Genomic DNA, 21396 nt, shown 5'->3' with positions numbered 1-21396 from the left:
TCCGAGAGCCGATGCTCCGGTACCATTTTCCGGACGGTAGCAGAGTGAACAGTTTATGGCTTGGGTGGCTGGAGTCTTTGGCAGTTTTTCGGGCCTTCCTCTGACACCGCCTGATATAGAGGTCATGGATGGCAGGGAGCTCGGCCCCAGTGATGTACTGGGCTGTCCTCACCACCCTCTGTAGAATTTTGCGGTCGAGGGCGGTGCATTTGCAATACCAAGCGGTGATGCAGCCAGTCAAGATGCTCTCGATGGTGCAGCTGTAGAACTTTTGAGGATCCGAAGACCCATGACAAATCTTGGTGGAAGAGGCGCTGTCGTGCCCTCTTCATGACTGTGCGTGTGGACAAGATATAATGGCACCGGAAGGGATGGCCACCGTTTTATGGGCTATTTTGTGTGTTTTTTTGTGCTGTTTTGAACTTTTTTTGTAGATAATGTTTCCGCCATTGTTTCCTATGAGCGAAAAGAGCTTCTGGGCATCAGAACAGCGATTACTCACCTCGAACTGGACGATTTTTTATTTAATGAGTCAACAGGAAGGATATACTACTCTTCCCGGACCAGTTCCAAATCCCTGTCATTCGTATGAAGAGGAGACGCCATTACAGAGGTCAAAGAGCTTGATGCCTAGCGAGACTGCGTTGGCGAGTGGATAATCTGCCTTTACCCTCTGTTCTACTGGTGAACGTGCAATCACTGGAGAATAAACTGGATGAGCTCCGTTCAAGACTATCCTATCAAAGGGACATTAAAAACTGTAATATTGTCATGCGTCAGTGTGTAGCGGTAGGACGGAGTCAGGCGCAGGACACAGAACTTAGTAAACGACGTACTTTACTTAACAAAAGTAACAGAGCATATCTTCCACGCAGGGAAGAAAAATACCAGCTCACAAGAAAGACAGCAAAACAATGAACAATCATGCACAACACCATGAGGAAACCAGAGGGTAAAATAGGGAAACAAATTAACGTGATGGGAATCAGGTGTGTGCAATCAAGACAAAACAAGTGGAACACAGAAACATAGATCGGTGGCAGCTAGTACTCCGGTGATGACGAACGCCGAAAGCCTGCCCGAGCAAGGAGGAGGGGCAGCCTCGGCTGAATTCGTGACAGTACCCCCCCCCGACACCGGCCTCGGGGACGGCCAGGAGGATGCGGAGCAGGGCGAGTCGGATGACGACGGTGGAAATCCCTCAACAGGGAGGGATCGAGGATGTCCCTCCTAGGAACCCAGCATCGTTCCTCCAGACCGTACCCCTCCCACTCCACGAGATACTGCAGGCCTCCCACCCGACGCCTCGAAACCAGGATGGCCTGGACCGAGTACGCCGGTGCCCCCTCGATGTCCAGTGGGGGCGGAGGAACCTCCCGCACCTCAGACTCCTGGAGCGGACCCGCTACCACCGGTCTGAGGAGATACACATGGTACGAGGGGTTAATACGGTAATCAGGAGGGAGCTGTAACCTATAACATACCTTGTTCAATCTCCTCAGGACTTTAAATGGCCCCACAAACCGCCGACCCAGCTTCCGGCAGGGCAGGCGAAGGGGCAGGTTTTGGGTAGAGAGACAGACCCGGTCCCCCGGTGCATACACTGGGGCCTCACTGCAGTGGCGGTCGGCGCTCGCCTTCTGTCGCCTGATAGCCCGTTGCAGGCATAAATGGGCAGCGTTCCAGGTCTCCTCCGAGCGCCGAAACCATTCATCCACCACAGGTGCCTCGATCTGGCTCTGATGCCATGGTGCCAGGACCGGCTGATAACCTAGGATACACTGAAATGGAGACAGGTCAGTAGAGGAGTGGCGGAGGGAGTTTTGGGCCATCTCTGCCCAGGGGATGTACATCGACCAATCCCCCGGCCGGTCCTGGCAATATGACCTAAGACACCTACCCACATCCTGGTTTACTCTCTCCACCTGCCCATTACTCTCGTGGTGAAACCCTGAGGTCAGGCTGATCGAGACCCCCAGATGGTCCATGAACGCCCTCCAGACCCTTGATGTGAACTGACCCCGATCAGACACTATATCCTCAGGTACCCCGTAGTGCCGGAAGACGTGTGTGAACAGGGCCTCAGCAGTCTGTAGGGCCGTAGGGAGACCGGGCAAAGGAATGAGACGGCAGGACTTAGAAAACTGATCCACGGCGACTAAGAACGTGGCATTCCCCTGTGATGGGGGGAGGTCCGTAACAAAATCCACCGATAGGTGTGACCACGGCCGTTGTGGAACGGGTAGAGGTTGTAATTTCCCTCTGGGCAGGTGTCTAGGTGCCTTGCACTGGCCGCACACTGAGCAGGAGGTAACATAAACCCTCACGTCCTTAGCTAAAGTAGGCCACCAGTACTTCCCACTAAGACAGCGCACTGTCCGACCGATGCCAGGATGACCAGAAGAGGGTGACGTATGAGCCCAATAGATAAATCGATCGCGGACATCAGACGGAACGTACACACGACCCACTGGACACTGGGGGGGGGAGTGGGCTCCGTGCGTAACGCCCGCTCGATGTCCGCGTCAACCTCCCATACCACCGGTGCCACCAGACAAGAAGCCGGAAGTATAGGAGTGGGCTCCCTGGACCGCTCCTCTGTGTCATACAGTCCGGACAGAGCATCTGCCTTAGCATTCTAGGAACCTGGTCTGTACGAGAGGGTGAAAACAAAGCGTGTGAAAAACATGGCCCACCTTGCCTGGCGAGGGTTCAGTCTCCTCGCCGGCCGGATGGACTCCAGATTGCGGTGGTCAGTCCAAATGAGAAAAGGGTGTTTAGCCCCCTCAAGCCAATGTCTCCACGCCTTCAGAGCCTTAACAACAGCTAACAGCTCCCGGTCCCCCACATCATAGTTTCGCTCCGCCGGGCTGAGCTTCTTCGGAAATAAAAGCAAAGGGGCGGAGCTTTGGTGGCGTACCCGAGTGCTGAGACAGTACAGCTCCTATCCCAGACTCGGACGCGTCCACCTCGACTATGAATGCCAAGGAAGGATCCGGATGAGCCAGCACGGAATGTGCATAGTGGAGACCTGGTTTGGACTCCCCACCGTCGTTGCACCTACGGAAACACCTACACACCTCCCCGAGCACTGACGTGACCATCCCTTGAGAGCCCTCTGTTGCCATGAAATATTGGGGTCATGAGAGGCTAACCAGGGAAGCCCCAACACCACGGGAAACGCAGAAGAATCGATCAGGAAGAGACTGATTCTCTCCTCATGACCCTCCTTCGTTTCCATCCAGAGTGGAGCTGTGACCTCCCTAATCAGGCCTGACCCTAAAGGGCGACTATCTAAGGCATGTATAGGGAAGGGCACATCAACAGGACAAATAGGAATCCCTAATCTATGTGCAAATAGACAGTCTATAAAATTCCCAGCTGCGCCTGAATCTACGAGCGCCTTATGCTGGGAAAGCGGGGAAAACTCAGGAAATTCGATGTGAACACACGTGAGCAACAGGGAGCTCTGGATGAGTCGGGTGCCTACTCACCTTGGATGGACCTCCAGTGCCTTGCCTCGATTCCCCGACCAGCAGTGTGTCCTCTGCGGCCACAGTTGGTGCAGGAAACAGCCCCCCTTCCGTTAACCCTTAAATCAGCACCTCCGAGCTCCATTGGTGTAGGGTCGGAAGTGCTGGGAGATGGACTGGACGGACCCTGATCTGAACGTCCGCGGGTGGCCAACAGGTTATCCAGCCGTATAGATAAGTCCACCAGCTGGTCCAGGTTAAGGGTGGTGTCCCTGCAGGCCAGCTCTCGACGAACGTCCTCCCGTAGGCTGAATCTCTAATGGTCGATCAGGGCCCTCTCATTCCATCCCGCGCTGGCTGCCAAGGTCCTGAAATCCAGTGCGAAGTCCTGTGCGCTCCTCCTCCCCTGTCTGAGGTGGAACAACCGTTCCCCCGCCGCTCTCCCCTCTGGTGGATGATCAAATACCGCCCGGAAGCGGCGGGTGAAATCCTCATAGCGCACCGATGCTGCGTCTATACCTCCCCACTCAGTGTTGGCCCACTCGAGCGCTTTCCCCGACAGACAGGAGATGAGGGCGGACACGCTCTCGTATCCCGAGGGAGCCGGGTGGATGGTTGCCAGGTAAAGCTCTACCTGGAGCAGAAACAACGAACAATCACGCACAACACCATGAGGAAACCAGAGGGTAAAATAGGGAAAGAAATTAACGTGATGGGAATCAGGTGTGTGCAATCAAGACAAAACAAGTGGAACACAGAAACATAGATCGGTGGCAGCTAGTACTCCGGTGACGACGAACGCCGAAGCCTGCCCGAGCAAGGAGGAGGGGCAGCCTCGGCTGAATTCGTGACAAATATCCTATGTTTCACCGAGTCGTGGCTGAACAAGGACATAGATAATATACAGTTAGCTGGGTTTCCGTGCCTTCGGCAAGACAGAACAGCAGCCTCCGGTAAGATCAGGGGGGGTGATGTGTGTCTCTTTGTCAACAACACCTGGTGCGCGATCTTTAATATTAAGATTTTGCTCGCCTAAGTTAGTGTACCTCATGATAAGCTATAGACCATACTTTTTACCAAGAGAGTTTTCATCTATATTCTTCGTAGCTGTCTATTTACCACCACAACCCGATGCTGGCACTAAGACCACACTCAACGAGCTGTATAAGGCCATAAGCAAACAAGAAGATGCTCATCCAGTGGCCGGGGACTTTAATGCAGGAAAACTTAAATCCGTTTTTACCCTCCATTTGGCAAATCTGACAATAACTCTATCCTCCTGATTCCTGCTTACAAGCGAAAACTCAAACAGGAAGTACCAATGACGCGCTCAATAAGGAAGGGAGAGCGGATGCTAAGCTACAGGACTGTTTCGCTAGCACAGACTGGAATATGTTGCGGGATTCCTCCAATGGCATTGAGGAGTATACTCCATCAGTCACCGGCTTCATTAATAAGTGCATCGACGACATCGTCCCCACAGTGAACGTAAGTACATATCCCAACCAGAAGCCATGGATTATAGGCAACATCCGCACTGAGCTAAAGGCTAGAGCTGCTGCTTTCAAGGAGCGGGACACTAATCCGGACACTTATAAGAAATCCTGCTACGCCCTACGACGAACTACCAAACAGGCAAAGAGTCAATACAGGACTAAGATCGAATCCTACTACACCGGCAGGGCTTGCAAACTATAGTGTTGAACGCTGAGCTGTAGTCTATGAACAGCATTCTCACATAGTTATTTCCCCTCTTGTCCAGGCGGGAGAGAGCAGTGTAAAGTGCAATTGAGATTTCATCATCTGTGGACCTGTTGGCGCGGTATGCGAATTGGAGTGGTTCCAGGGTGTCTGGGATGATGGTATTTATGTGTGTCATGACCAGCCTTTCAAAGCACTTCATAATTACAGATGTGAGTGCTACAGGGCGATAGTCATTTAGGCAGGTTAGCTTGGAGTTCTTGGGAACAGGGACAATGGTGGTGAGCTTGAAACATGTTGGGATTACAGACGGGGACAAGGAGATACATTTGAGTCTAGACACTTGCCAGTTGATCTGTGCATGCTTTGAGAATGCGCCCTGGTATTCCATCTGGCCCAGCGTCCTTGCGAGTGTGAACCTGTTTAAACGTTTTACTCACATCGGCCATGGAGAGCGAGAACACACAGTCATCCGGACCAACAGGGGCTTTCACGCAAGACTCAGTGTTGTATTCCTTGAATTGGGCATAAAAGGCATTTAGCTCGTTGGGGAGTTTTTCATCACTGGGCATCTCACGTCTGGGTTTCCCTTTGTAATCCATTATCGTCTGCAAGCCCTGCAACATAAGACGAGCGTTGGAGCCGGTGTAATAGGATTCCACCTTTCTCCTATATTGTCCTTTTGCATGTCTGAAGTCTCGTCGGAGGTCGTAGCTGGCTTACTTGTATGTATCCATGTCCGTGTCCCGTTCCTTGTAAACAGAGCGTGGATATTGCCCAGCATGGATATTGCCTGTAATCCATGGTTTTTGGTTTGGATACGTTCGATGAAGCCCGTGACTGATGTGATAAACTCCTCAATGTTATCGGATGAATCCCGGAACATATTTTATTAGCGAAACAGTCTTGTAGCCTCGCATCTGCTTCATCGGAAGCAGGAGTATAGTGTCGTTGTTAGATTTGCCAAAGGGAGGACGAGGGAGGGCCTTGAATGTGTTTCTGTGTGTAGAATAAAAGTAAACTACAGTTTTAGCGCCCCTAGTGGCACAGGAGTTGTGATGATAAAAGGAAGGTAGAACGGTTTTAAGTCTGCCCATGGGGACCCAGGGGACCATTTTGTTATTTTGGCCTCACATTGCTTTTACCTAGAAAATGCCAGACACAGTTGTAGACTTCCACTCAAGAAAATCAGAAGCAATTTCAGTGATTCTATAATCTTTGTCAAAACCCCAAAATTCCTGCTGACGTCCATGCTTTAAATGTCAAACCAGAAAACTGATTATGAACGGTTATTCATCTCCACACTGTGAGCTAGAGTGATAATATGAACTGCAAAAGGGCGAGAGAAACTGTACCTTCTCAACAAGTCTGTTTATTCAACATTCATTCGGGAGAAATGTGTTAATTTATGGCCGACTCTTTTCAGAAGAGGGAATAGTCCATATTTTCTCAGCCTACATCAACAGGGATTAAAAATGCCTGGGTGCTACATTAGTTCCAAGCTTTTCCCACAAGCAGCAGACCTGCCCAAGCAAAAACAAACAACTATTCCAAACCCATTCATTACTGTACCTGCAGGTTTGACTGTACTGACACTCCTTAAACAGGGAATTCAAATCAATCAATAAATCAAATTGTATTTATAAAGCCCTTTTTACATCAGCAGATGTCACAAAGTGCTATACAGAAACCCAGCCTAAAATGGCATGGATCCTCAGATCCTCAAAAAGTTCTACAGCTGCACCATCGAGAGCATCCTGACTGGTTGCATCACTGCCTGGTATGGCAACTGCTCAGCCGCCGACTGCAAGGCACTACAGAGGGTAGTGCGTACGGCCCAGTACATCACTGGGGCCAAGCTTCCTGCCATCCAGGACCTCTATACCAGGCGGTGTCAGAGGAAGGCCCTAAAAATTGTCAAAGACTCCAGCCACCCTAGTCATAGACTGTTCACTCTGCTACGGCACGGCAAGCAGTAGCGGAGCGCCAAGTCTAGGTCCAAAAGGCTTCTTAACAGCTTCTACCCCCAAGCCATAAGAATTCTGAACAGCTAATCATGGCTACCCGAACTATTTGCATTGCTATTTTTATTTTTTACTTACCTATTTTATACTTAACACTTTTTTTTAAATTTTCTTAAAACTGCATTGTTGGTTAAAGGGCTTGTAAGTAAGCATTTCACTGTAAGGTTGTATTCGGCGCATGTGGCAAATAAAAATTGATTTGATTTGAAACCCCAAACAGCAAGCAATGCAGAGTTTATTGGTCGCGTACACAGTTTAGCGGATGTTATAGCGGGTGCAGTGAAATGCTTAAGTTACTAGTTCTTAACAATGCAGTAAAATGCCAAACAAGTGCACAAATAATCACTTTTTTTTTTTTTTTTATCATACAAGATAAAGTGGACTCTCTGATCTGTAGACAGACACATGCAATACAACAGTACCTGCCTCAGTACCTGTGTCAATGTTCTGCAAAGCACCCATCAACACATGCAATCAACCATCAAGTGTGTGGTCCTCTGTAGCTCAGCTGGTAGAGCACGGCGCTTGTAACGCCAAGGTAGTGGGTTCAATCCCCGGGACCACCCATACACAAAAATGTATGCATGCGTGACTGTAAGTTGCTTTGGATAAAAGCGTCTGCTAAATGGCTTATTATTATTAAGTGGGAACTTTAACCTATAGGCCTAACTATTTTGAGTTAAAGTTGTGGCATCATTTGGGCATAATAATAGCCCTGATGTGTGGATCGGTTGTGTGGTTTGATGCTGAGACATTACCAGAGTGTTTTGCGAGATGTGTTTACTTTAGTAGTGGTGTGTGTTCGGTGGGGACGCATTCTGATCAAGACTTTGCGTGTGTCGAAGCATTACTAATAGGTGACTTTATGAACTCATCTCACCTCACAAAGTTCACACAGTCCATTCAGGATAGCCACCTGTCTTAGGTGCATTATACAATAATTCCATCTGCAAATATGCCTTAATATACAATTCCATCCGAAAAGTTATCCACTGGGCACAGATGTCAGTTCAACATCTAGTTTTGATAAAAATTTGGTTGAGTTGTCAACTAACGTGAATTCAACGTGAAATCAACAACAAAAAATCACCATGTCATTGGATTTAGGTAAAAGTTGGGTGAAAAAAAGAAAAAATTCCCTTACGTTGATGACTTTTTGCAAATCCAATCAGTTTGCAACGTCATCAAATTGAATTATTTTGTTGAAATGACATGGAAACAACGTTGATTCAACCAGTTTTTGCCCAGTAGGTAAAGTGTGTACAATTTGATAGCAAAATTGTAAAGTAAAGGTCTATGTTGTGTGTTTTCATCCAGGCTGTATAATCAGTCGTGTGAGGAAAAGCTGTCTCTACAGAGGGGTCCTGTGCTGTGCTGTACCCTGGACAATGTCCCACTCATCAGGTCAGTACTGTATTACACTGTCTGTACCATGCTGTACTTTACTGTTTCATTCATATTTACCTCTGCACACTAACAGTAGCCAACAGTGCATATGTACACCATACCAGTAAACAACTACAGTTGAAATCGGAAGTTTACATACACTTAGGTTGGAGTCATTAAAACTTGTTTTTCAACCACTCCACAAATGTCTTGTTAACAAACTATAGTTTTGGCAAGTCGGTTAGGACATCTACTTTGTGCATGACACAAGTAATTTTTCCAACAATTGTTTACAGACAGATTATTTCACTTATAATTCACTGTATCACAATTCCAGTGGGTCAGAAGTTTACATACACTAAGTTGACTGTGCCTTTAAACAGCTTGGAAAATTCCAGAAATGATGTCATGGCTTTAGAAGCTTCTGATAGACTAATTGACATAATTTGAGTCAGTTGGAGGTGTACCTGTGGATTTATTTCAAGGCCTACCTTCAAACTCAGTGCCTATTTGCTTGACATCATGGGAAAATCAAAAGAAATCAGCCAAAAATTGTAGACCTCCACAAGTCTCGTTCATCCTTGGGAGCAATTTCCAAACGCCTGAAGGTACCATGTTCATCTGTACAAATAATAGTACGCAAGTATAAACACCATGGGACCACGCAGCCGTCATACCACTCAGGAAGGAGACGCGTTCTGTCTCCTAGAGATGAACGTACTTTGGTGCGAAAAGTGCAAATCAATCCCAGAACAACAGCAAAGGACCTTGTGAAGATGCTGGAGGAAACAGGTACAAAAGTATCTATATCCACAGTAAACCGAGTCCTATATTGACATAACCTGAAAGGCTGCTCAGCAAGGAAGAAGCAACTGCTCCAAAACCGCCATAAAAAAGCCAGACTACAGTTTGCAACTGCACATGGGGACAAAGATTGTACTTTTTGGAGAAATGTCCTCTGGTCTGATGAAACAAAAATAGAACTGTTTGGCCATAATGACCATTGTTATGTTTGGAGAAAAAGGGGGTGGCTTGCAAGCCGAAGAACACCATCCCAACCGTGAAGCACGGGGGTGGCACCATCATGCTGTGGGGGTGCTTTGCTGCAGGAGGGACTGGTGCACTTCACAAAATAGATGGCATCACGAGGAAGGAAAATTATGTGGATATATTGAAGCAACATCTCATGACATCAGTCAGGAAGTTAAAGCTTGGTCGCAAATGGGTCTTCCAAATGGACAATGACCCCAAGCATACTTCCAAAGTTGTGGCAAAATGGCTTAAGGACAACAAAGTCAAGGTATTGGAGTGGCCATTACAAATCCCTGACCTCAATCCTATAGAACATTTGTGGGCAGAACTGAAAAAGCGTGTGTGAGCAAGGAGGCCTACAAACCTGACTCAGTTACACCAGCTCTGTCAGGAGGAATGGGCCAAAATGTACCCAACTTATTGTGGGAAGCTTGTGGAAGGCTACCCGAAACGTTTGACCGAAGTTAAACAATTTAAAGGCAATGCTACCAAATACTAATTGAGTGTATGTAAACTTTTGACCCACTGGGAATGTGATGAAAGAAATATAAGCTGAAATAAATCATTCTCTCTACTATTATTCTGACATTTCACATTCTTAAAATAAAGTGGTGATCCTAACTGACCTAAAACAGGGAATTTTTACTAGGATTAAATGTCAGGAATTGTGAAAAACTGAGTTTAAATGTATTTGGCTAAGGTGTATGTAAACTTCCAACTTCAACTGTATGCTACACTATATACAACTTGCCCTGTGAGTTGAGCTGCATGTTGTTTGGTTGAGGTCGAGGTCATCCATTGTGTTAAATAAATTATCAATGCCTCTGCCATTTACCATTACAGAAAGAAAGCACATGGTGTACATGAAGTGAATATACATAACAGGCAGAAAGGAGAGCAAGGTCTTCATGGCCTGTGGTTGCTATCATTAAAGATCTCCTATTGTCTTTTTTTGTCTTTCATTTTTTCAGCTCTCTCTTTTCCTTCTTAAGTAGCCTGGGTTTCACTAGTCTGGCTAACACCTAACTCTCCTGACTTCAGAGTCTGGGATGGCTCTTTGATATTGTCGGCACAATGCGTCGATAATGAAGGGGGCTGTGCTTTTACTGGTTGGTTCTCCTCTGTGTCTTTCTCACTCAAACACCCACAGCAAAACACAGCCCCTGAGCGCCGCCCCCTTCCATTACAACTGTTGGATTTTCAAATCCAAACGAGAGGTCTAAACTCCCGAGGAAAAAAAACATTTGAGAAAGCCAATCTAACCTGTCGCACAATTTCTGAGCGAATATTGCATTAACAAATGGCCTCCTTTCCAGACCAGTGTGGTCACAGCTCTCCCTGCTCCGTGAGTCACGTGGGTCTCGTCAGTCAGGCTAAGTTTTCACCCCCTTCAGGTACAGAATAACAGGAATATGTCTACACAAACACAGCTTGTCCTTGGCTGTGGTGTGTGTGTGTGTGTGTGTGTGTGTGTGTGTGTGTGTGTGTGTGTGTGTGTGTGAGAGAGCGAGATATGCCCACACTTGCTGGCCTGGCACAGAAATCCTCTGCTCTCTGGCAGGAAGTGAAACATTTTGTTTTGTTTAGTGGATCCTCTGTGAACCTTTGAAGCGTCACAATGCTGACTTGAAAAATGTCAACAAGAAGTGTTATGCTCGATGTCGACTAGTCACTTTGTATGGGTGACCTTTTACGGAGGCTTTAGTCTGTGGGTGGGTGACTGGGATTCCGTGCACTGGTCACTGTTTTGTGCTGTGAAAAGTTTTTCTAAGTGAGATAGGGTTTTCCCCATGTTTGGATTCTCTCAATGATCTACACATGCTCCTTGATCCATGGATGTTTTCCTCAATAACCTCTTCAAGTCTCCTTCCCCTCATCTGCACTGATCTGAAAACACAGGATAGGTGAATGAAATGCGGTGGAGACCTACGGGGACTTTTACATATGAGTGCAAACTACGGAAAGAAGAGATGGAAAGGAAGCCTCTTGAGAGTTTGATTTTATTTGATTTATTAGGCTCCCCATTCGCCAACGCCAATGGCAACAGCTAGTCTTACTGGTGTCCGACACATAACGAAAAAGACATTACAGACAAAGTAATTTACAATTTACATACATTTAAAAACATTAACATGTAGTGTGTGTGTGTGTGTGTATCTATCAGTTACATGTACATGTCAGTACATACACACAACAAGTAGGTCACATGGGGGAGAGGCGTTGTGCCGTGATGTGTTGCTTTATTTGTTTTTTTGAAACTAGGTTTGCTGTTCACCTGCGCTATATAAGATGGAAGGGAGCCACACTTACTGCAATGAAAACAGAGGGAGGGAGGAATCAGTTGAGAATACTGAAATGCAGCCAATATTCCCAGCTGTGTGGTCGAGCTTGGCTTCCAAAGAATCTGCTCACCATGTTTCCCATGTACATGAGGCGGTCTGTTGTCTCTGCCAGGGGAAACATGGCCGGGTCTATTTCAGTACCACAGAGTTCAGACACTAACTGATCCCTCCCTCCCTCTGTTTTCATTGCAGTAAGTGTGGCACCCTGCCCCCTGAGAGTTGCTTCTTCAGCCTCATCTGCAGTACCGGATCCTTCCTGGGTATGTACCAGTAAAACTCATGTTTATTTTGAATAGGAACAATGATGCATCATAGGTCCATTATCAGCTTGCAGTGTCATCATTGTTAATGCACTGACTGCTCTGAGGCCAGCTAAAATGATTTGTAGGGCGGCGGCAAATTGTTAGAGTTTGGATTACGATGCAGATCGATGACTACTTCTCTGTTAGCAATCCACTCACTCATATGCATACCCAGTACGCTGTACGTAACTGTCAGAGATGTCTGTAGTTCTGTCATCCTCTTATACTTTCATTGTAAAAGTAAAAGAGTTTGCCTCAATGGGAATCCCTAAATGTAGTCGTTAAAGCTAGATAGTTTGTGTGTATGTATTGATATGTAGGCTATGTGTGCCTTTTTAAAACAAATTGATGTAGTTCTGTCCTTGAGCTGTTCTTGTCTATTAATGTTCTGTATTATGTCATGTTTCATGTTTTGTGTGGACCCCAGGAAGAGTAGCTGCTGCTTTTGCAACAGCTAATGGGGATCCTAATAAAATAACAAAAATACCAAAAGCTCCAGGTCGATGTTTTTAAAGCTGTGACTAACCAGGTCTCTGTTCCACAAACATAAGTCTAAGCCCCCCCCATCATTTGTACTGTAGATCCATACAAAACGAGTTTCTCCCATTCCCAGTTGGAAGTTAGAACAAAGTTAGAATGGGCTGGTTTTGAAGTGATTATTACATTCTTATCAAACAGTTCATTTAATACCCCCCACGGTTCAGTTTGTTTGAACAGGGCTCTCTTATGTCGAGTAGCGGTTAGAGGCACTGCTGGGGGGTTGAATGCAACACAAAGTGCTAGCGATCACGTACTCAAACACATGAACAAAGCACACCACCAAAAGCCACAAAGGGATGGTTTGTTTTTGTTTGAGCACACACACTGTGAGAGCGTTTACTTAACTCTGACACATGGTGTGGCGTTGCAATGAGAAGAACGGTAACGTCTGAAACCCCGGCCACAAAGTAGATCCCTCACTGTGTCCTAACTAGTGAATTTCCCAAAGAATCACTTGCAAATAGGGATTTTTAACGCATTATCCGCTTTATTATCACTGTATTAAAGACAGACGTCTAAACACTCGCTTAGTGGTGAGATGGACACCAGATGTGAACGCTACCTATTTCCATCCAATGGATTTTTGCGAAAACAGTTTGCTGCTCTTGAAAGTGTTGTACGGCTGCAGCGAAGCCTTTACTGGCCAGTTTGGTACAGAGCCATTAGGAATCTGCACACAATGTGATTTCCAGTTCTTAACAACTCAGCAGAGACGGCACATCTTGGCCTAGTGTTGTGCACATTCTATCTGCTTTTCCATCTTGCAACTCAACGTCCAAGAGTGTACTACTCCCTACTCTGCAAGAGGTACATGTAGAGTGTTGTTTGTTGTCGCTTCCATGCTCTAGCAGATTTGTTAGTGAACCGTCACCAGATGAGTGGTTCTCTCTGCTTGATAGATAGGTGAAAATGTAAATGTTTGTTTTGTTTCTCCTCCCTCCCCCAGTGATGTTGATAGGGCTGCTGCGGTATGCCCACGTCATAGAGAAGCACCAGAACTGTGTCCTTAATACGGCCGGCCTGTCCACTTGCTGGATCTGTGCTGCAGGACTCATTATGGTGGGCAACTTCCAGGTAAGAACAGAACTGACGTCAGTCCCACAGTGGAGCATCTCTCTCACTAAATGGCTCTTGTGAAGTGTTTGAGGAAGGTGGAATGTGCTCAACTGTTAGAGGCCTGTGTTCAGGTTTGACCACTGTATAGGCTGTGTAGGCTACTGGTGTGGTCGATAGTAACAAGATGCAACTCCACATTTCTTAACTAAGACAGTATGTCCATTGTTTGTATGATTGCATAAGATTTTACTACAGTATTACATACATTTAAAATAACTGTTCACTGTCTTTAGCCTGTGGGATTTTCACTACATCCGGGCATTGTAAATCACAATGACTTTGAAGCCGTGCAAGGTGTTTGATGTTCCCAGTAAGGTGGAGTTCCCTCAGATGTGGCCTAGTAACTCTGAGGTGGGCATTTGTCATTTAAATTACACTATAGGGGCTTGGGAATAAGATGACATTGCTAAAGTAGGCACATAGTTAGTAGGAAACAACTTTGCCATCATCATCATGTTGTCAAATTCTATTTAGACATGGCAATGTTGTCATTAGCTGGCAAAGTTAATTCAAAATAGCTAGCAATGCTAATGTTAGCTAGCTAAAATCTGGAGGTCTCCCCTCAATCTTAGCAGCTAGCTAACGTTATACTGCATCTAAAGTCAATCTGGCGACATCAAAATGATGACAAAAGTTTTCCCTACTAATTATTTGCCTTTTCTAGAAATGTCATCGTGTTTTCAAGCCACAGTAATACACTTTAGACTAAATCTTCATCAGCCCCCAATGAGGATGCATTAAGTAGAATGCTCAGTTGGGCATCAGTCCTAAAACAAACCTTCAAAAAAATATTGTGACACAACATGCAATCCATGAATAGAGGACTGCTTCTTCTGGGGAGAGCCAATATGGCTGACCAGTGGCTTCAATGCCTCTCATTGGCCAATGCATAGCATCAGTAAACCAGGGTTTGTATACATCATTGGTATCGTCCCTACTGCCTGGAGCTCCAGCTCTGTGAACTCTGGGTGCTCCACAGTCTGGCTTAGGGTGTGGTCTCGTTCAGTAACACATTGTCCTGGTGTGGTCTTTCAGCGTGTCTGATCTCAATCTCCCCCACAGGCACTCATCTCTTTGTAGGACTTCCAAACACATCCCTATTGATATTCTTAGATATTGTCAGTTTTAGGCAGGCTTCTGGAAAGGCCTCTGGTAAGGTCTTGCAAATAGGAGGTTTTGGCAAGCTGCTGTGTTCCTGTACTCAGTAGGATTCTGGAGGTCAATCTCAGGACTTGGGCTCTTTTGACAGGAGGGAGTTGTCCTTATTCTGCCTAGTGCCCTGAAGAAGAGGACCATTCCTTGGAAAATGAGACCCATCCCACGTGGCTATGGCAACCAAACATGGGAGCATATATTGCAGTGAACATAGTCTTCTGGAGTTTTCTTGCTCCTCAAACTACTTGCCAATAGCCAGACAGTGTACACTACTGTACCTTCTTTTAAGCCACAATGTCTGCCTTTTGTAGCCATGAAGTAATACAGACATTCTGAATGCAGATTTAGATAGGAGAGTTTATTTTGATCACAATCACACTCTGTTCCCAGGGTTCTGAGATGTTGTACATGTGCTGAATGTGATGGATAGGAGAGTGACTGGTCGACAGTGTTCGTGATGTACAAATCTCATAGAGCGGTGACTCCAGTCACACACACACACACACACACACACACACACACACACACACACACACACACACACACACACACACACACACACACACACACACACACACACACTGTGATAAAGATATTTTTACAGCATGTGAGCAGACTTCGGTCTCCTAATTGTGGTAGAGTGAGATGAGCATCTGTGTTTAGTCTATAGTATTGTACAGTGGTTTGTTAACTTTGGCTCCTAGCCAGGAATATTTAAAGACCCTTTGCAGTCAAAAACGTTATTTTCCCGCATTTTATATATATTCCCACAATATGAGGTTGGAATAATACTGTGAAATTGTGAAAATGATGATAATGCCCTTTTAGTGTAAGAGCTGTTTGACAGCACCATGCAGTAAATTAGTTGATAGACCAATAAGAAAGGGAATTCCAAACCGCAACGCCAATAACAGATAGTTTTAAGTTTTCTCCTCCCCACTCAGACCACTCCCAGACAGTAATAGCAAAATTCTTGCTTGAAAAATTGCTCTTTGCAAAGAAGCTATATATTATTTTATTTTTTAAATTGAAAACAATCACAGTAAGGAACTTCATTGTTACCCAGAAATGATTTGATGTTGAGATAAAAACAGCTGCATTGCACCTTTAAGTGACAGTATTTTTGTGTGGGCATGTGCAGAGACAGGTCAGCAACAACAGCTCTCACAAAATCTGGTCGTAAAATCCTCACCTTTTCACCACACTTGGGGTGCACCTGGTCAGTCTATGTCATGGAAAGAGCAGGTGTTCTTAATGTTTTGTGCGTACCCATGAGGGTTGAAATTGTTTGAACACCACTGTTTGTCCCAGTGCAAACAAGGCTAAAGCCATAGTGGATGTGAGGAACTACTTCAGCACTTTGACATATCACCCAGTGTTTGTGGATGGGATACACATACACAGGAAGTTTAAGTATAGCAGGAATCCCTTCACAAGAGTGACTGTTATCCAGTTCAGAAACAACTCCCAGCTCCTTCTGCCCTAGGCACATTTGAGAGGATTAGATACACTTAATGTCATACAGTAGGAGCTAGGAGTCTGTTTGGTACTGGACATAGGCTACTGTAGAATCTATAAAGTAGCTCACGTCACAAAAATGTGGACAACCCTACTGTAGATCTTTTTCCAGGTGGTTAGTGAAGGCAGACTGTTCCCAAGCTAAAGGAAACTCATGAACTCTAGAATGTCATGAACTCTAGACCTGGTGCATGTTCCCCACCCTGTGATTATGGAGTCTGAACATCTCTACCACCTCGGCCTATCATACAGTTGACCTTACTGTGTTTGTGTAATCATAATACTAAAGAGGATTCTCATAGGTCAATACAGGGGAATACTGTACAATGTATTTTGTCCTGATCTTTAGGGGTAACAATGAAGCAGTGAAACTATTACTATTCTCTGTATTCTTATTTAATTTTTTTCCTTGACATGGTCAAATAACAAGCATAGATTGGTCACTTTTTTTCTAATTTAGCACACAGAAACTTTAATTTGGTCAAAAAATAATGGCACCAAGTGGCCTATAGGTGGTGCTGTTATAAGCAGTCTTACTTAAACACTCATATCTGTTACATTTTTACATTTGAGTCATTTAGCAGATGCTCTTATCCAGAGCGACTTACAGTTAGTGAGTGCATACATTTTTTCATACTGGAGCTAGGAGTTACCCCTAGGGACTTGAACTTTGCATGTAGGTGCTTTTCCTCATGCTGAACAAATTTGCCTCAAGGACCCATAAGGTCTGTCAGGATAGATTTTCCTCCATCTTGTAGCCCATGGTACATCTCTTAACTTAGTTTGAGAAAGGCTAAGGGATTGTTTAAGAGATGGCTGAGTTATTGATAAATCAGGAATTCAGATTTTATGTGTCCATTTAAATCCTTCGTAAATCCACTCCACAATGGCCTAACAGGTTCATCAAAGTTATTACCATGATGAACCATGTTAAGTTTGACATTGATATCTTAAAAAATAAGGAAACTAGTAACAATTCACTTTTTTGACTATGTAATGCTAATGCTTAAAATAATAATAATACATCTTCTCATGGACTAAAAGTCAGATTCACTCCAAATTTAGTCTTTGGACACATTACATTTTACATTTTTTTACATTTTAGTCATTTAGCAGACGCTCTTATCCAGAGCGACTTACAGGAGCAATTAGGGTTAAGTGCCTTGCTCAAGGGTCGCTAAATAGTCGCTAAATAGTTAAATAGTTTAACTAAATAGTTTGAGAAAATAACATTGATGCATTCAAAGATGGCCACACTATACCAGTAAATGCCAAGTAGCACATGGCTGAGTTATTGACACGTAAAAAAAACTGATTTTATGTGTCCATTTAAACCACTGTAAATCCACTCCATATTGGCCTATTAACTTTAAACTTGTCATCGCTATCAGGGACGTCACTAAGATGAACCACACTAAATTTGGTATTGATATAAAAAAAAAAATCAAAGAAACTGTTAACAACTAATTCTTTGCATATGTAACGCTAATGCTCAAGAAAAAAAAATCATCAAAATCATCTGCAATCATCTTCTCCTTATGAACCATACATCAGATTCACTCCATATTTTGTATTTAGACTCATTACATCAGTCTTTAATGGTTTTGAGATTGTTGCTGCATTCAATATATAGAAACTCAATAGATTAAGTAATGACTTTAAGAATGATTACCTGCTGCATTCAAATATAACAACCTACAGCACTTGCGTCATCCTTGTGGTATTGAGAGATAAACATGGTAATGCTTTCACTGATTGCACATAAAGGAAGATAGTTCCTACATGATAGAGTACTTGCTTTGTTATCCAACTGATCTTGTCCTTTCTGTCATCATGTGAACCCCGTTCATTGCTGCTATTTTTGTATGGTTATACTGAAGCTCCTCTGTTTTAGAGTGTTATTCTGATCCTCCATTGTTCTCTTTTCCTGGAAACGAGTCATTTTGTGTTAGGATCTCAGATAGAGTAACACTGTTAACAGTGACTATACTCTCCGCGTAGGAGAACCCTTTGAATAACCCTTTTTGGTTCCAGGTAGAACCCTTGTGATTCCAGGTAGAACCCTTTGGGGTTTCATGTAGAACCTGTTCTACAGCCAAAAGGATTCTCCCTGGAACCAAAAAGGGTTCTCCAATAGGGACAGTCGAAGAACTGTTTTGGAACCCTCTTTTCTAAGAGTGTAGTGTTGTTGGGTCATGCTCACCTATGCGTGTGTCCGTACGTGCGTTGGAAGTACACGTGCGTCCATCTATGTGTCATAAATAAACATTTATGTATTTGTGTTGCAGGTGGATTATGCCAAAGTGCTTCACTACGTGGGTGCAGGGGTGGCTTTTCCCACCAGTATACTGTTTGTGTGTCTGCAGTCAGCCCTGACCTACCGGCTGGCGAAGACCCAGAGGGAGTACAACGTGGGCCACCTTCGACTGGGGATGAGCCTGCTAGCCTTCATCACCCTGGTCCTCAGTATCCTTTACACTGGTCGTCACTGTAAGAGAGAGACAGTCAGAGAGACATGAAGGAAGTACTTATGTGTTACATGGCCCCCTGCTGGATAAAGACATATTTTGCATACATGCTGTTGATATGAGTATGCATGTGTGTGTGTGTGTGTGTGTGTGTGTGTGCGCGTCTGTGTGTTTCCACATGCTATCTCTCAGTACTCCCTCTGTCTAGATAGAAGCTGTTGTTCTCCTTAACCCTCTGTCCCTCCCAGGCGGTGTCTTCTTCATCCAGGAGAGCTTTGCCCTGCAGCACGCCTCCGCCATCTTTGAGTGGCTCTTCTGCATCATCATCATGCTCTTCTTTGGGACCTTTGCCTTTGAGTTTGGGGACATGTCCGGGGACACCCTGGTGGTGCTGGCCAGAGGAGGGGGTGTCCAGGGCTTCTCCAGCAGTGACCACAAGGCTGAGGAGGCAGGAGGGCCCAACCACCACTACCAACCAGATGGCATAGCCATGCTGTAGGCCTATCAAAGGGAGGCTTCTGTGCCCACTGACCAATCACAAACAGGGTGGGAGTGGGAAGAGTGGATGCCTGACCAATCATAGACCACCAAAGGGCATGAGGACGACAGACCCTGCAAATGGACCTGCTCGGTATTGCACATAGCTAAAGCACCGAAAGCTTTTCTAACCAATGACCAAAGACTAATATCATGTTATTGCCATATTTGTACTACGTTGCAGTAGACAGTACAGGGTGGATTGCAAAACATATTATGTTACAAGTGCCATTTGGAAGGAACACAGGCAGGCGCACACACACACACACACCTTCCCTGTCCTTTCATCATTATGTAATCACTCTTGATTACGAGAACGTGTGCGCTTGCCGTGTATCAGATCCATTGTCTTGACTGAGTGCCTGAAAAATCTTTGATGACTAAGCAGAATATGGCTGGGTCAGTGCCTGTGTTATTATGCTTGGCCATTCAGACACTGAACTCTGCATTGCATTGTTTCTACTCAGGAAAATCTGTTACATCACCAGCTGTTGTTCAGTACCTTTTAACAGGACCTTAAAGGGAAGCAGACTTAAAGTCAAACAAAAGAGGTATTGTTGTTTTCTGTGCTCAGAGATATTTGTTTTATATCAGAGGTTTAATTGTTGTATTGTATGAAATAAAAGGCAAATAGGGTGAAGGGAGGTTCTGTCCAGGTGCAGTGTCCCTTGTTGCTTCATTTTGTGAGGGACTATGTGAAAGGTGTCTGATAACCTTTATTTGGTGATGTGTGTTATGCATTGAAACCAGTAGAGGGCACCCTGATCAATGGTTTTGTTGCTGTGTCATCTGATGCAGAGGAGAAAGTGTTACAGTGGAAAAGAAAGTCCTAAGGGAAGCAAACCAGAGAAATTAATCACTTTGCCATATTTGAAAGTGTATCCTTGTACCAAATTGATGACAAGAATAAGAAATATTAATACAAACATGTTATTTTATGTATGCTGTCCAATATTTCATGTATTAATGCAAATATAGACTTATTTTTTACTTGATCTAAAATCTGTCTATTTATCGCCTAGAACCTGTTTTTGTAATTCATAATTTTCCAATTGCTTTTGTATCTTAAAAGGAAAGATTCACCCATTTTGAATGTTATATTGTTTTTGTTAATCTCTGAGCTATGTTCTATTGATTCCCGGGGTCATTTCATGTTTTCATGCGTATCTGAGCAATTGCTGTTCAAGCAGGCAGAAATACAACATGTATCATACCAATCAGTGTTTTGAAAGTTCTATATCTTGAAAACCTGATTTCTGACATGCAAAACATTTTGGGTTTGAGTGGATTATTACTTTAAGGTGAGCATTAGCAATGCACCAGCAAAGAATAAAACCATTTTCTGAGAATTAACTCTTATAGAGACTAATGAAAAGACATATACATTTAATGTTTTATTGTTCAAAACCCTATTTACATTTTCCTGTGTTATCTATTGACAAACTGTATGAAGGATCTGAGTTCACCTGGTTTTAGAGCAGTTACAGTAATGCGAGAGAGATGGTTATGTAGATGACGAGGCAAGCGGCACAAGGTAACAGCACTGACACAACATTCTCAGTAGTTTTTTCTAGATTGAAACTAAATGTGGCTACAAACCATTACTCTAAACCCTTCACACTCAGAAAAAGCAGAAGTAGTGTATCTTTCAAAGAGATTTGCAGCTTGATTTGAATTAGTTTCACAAAGCAGGGGGTGGAGTTTTGGCTTGCCTGGTGACATCACCAGGCGGTAAAATTAATAGACCAATAACAAAGAGAGTTCCAAATCTCTCTGCCAATAATAGCTATTTTTCAGGTTAC

The 21396-nt window shown here is 44.6% G+C and overlaps 1 protein-coding gene across 3 annotated transcripts in view; it reads left to right on the top strand.

Annotated features, from left to right (window-relative positions):
- The window catches only part of LOC311128581 (transmembrane protein 150A-like), a 34482-nt gene extending 13541 nt beyond the window's left edge, over positions 1–20941 (top strand). For 2 of the 3 annotated variants that reach the window (XM_084160769.1, XM_084160768.1), the window contains exons 4-8: positions 8516–8602; positions 12151–12218; positions 13747–13874; positions 18878–19055; positions 19306–20935. In XM_084160769.1, coding sequence (XP_084016895.1) covers positions 8516–8602; positions 12151–12218; positions 13747–13874; positions 18878–19055; positions 19306–19556 — 712 coding nt within the window. In that variant the 3' untranslated portion in view covers positions 19557–20935. Of the gene's footprint in view, positions 1–8515; positions 8603–12150; positions 12219–13746; positions 13875–18877; positions 19056–19305 lie in introns of all 3 variants that reach the window. The other variant, XM_084160767.1, reaches the window with a different exon arrangement.
- The last annotated feature ends 455 nt before the right edge of the window (positions 20942–21396 follow it).

Source organism: Coregonus lavaretus (genome assembly GCF_964263955.1).
Source record: "Coregonus lavaretus genome assembly, chromosome: 1".
Classification (NCBI taxonomy): domain Eukaryota; kingdom Metazoa; phylum Chordata; class Actinopteri; order Salmoniformes; family Salmonidae; genus Coregonus; species Coregonus lavaretus.
This window is presented reverse-complemented; position numbering and strand designations above follow the sequence as displayed.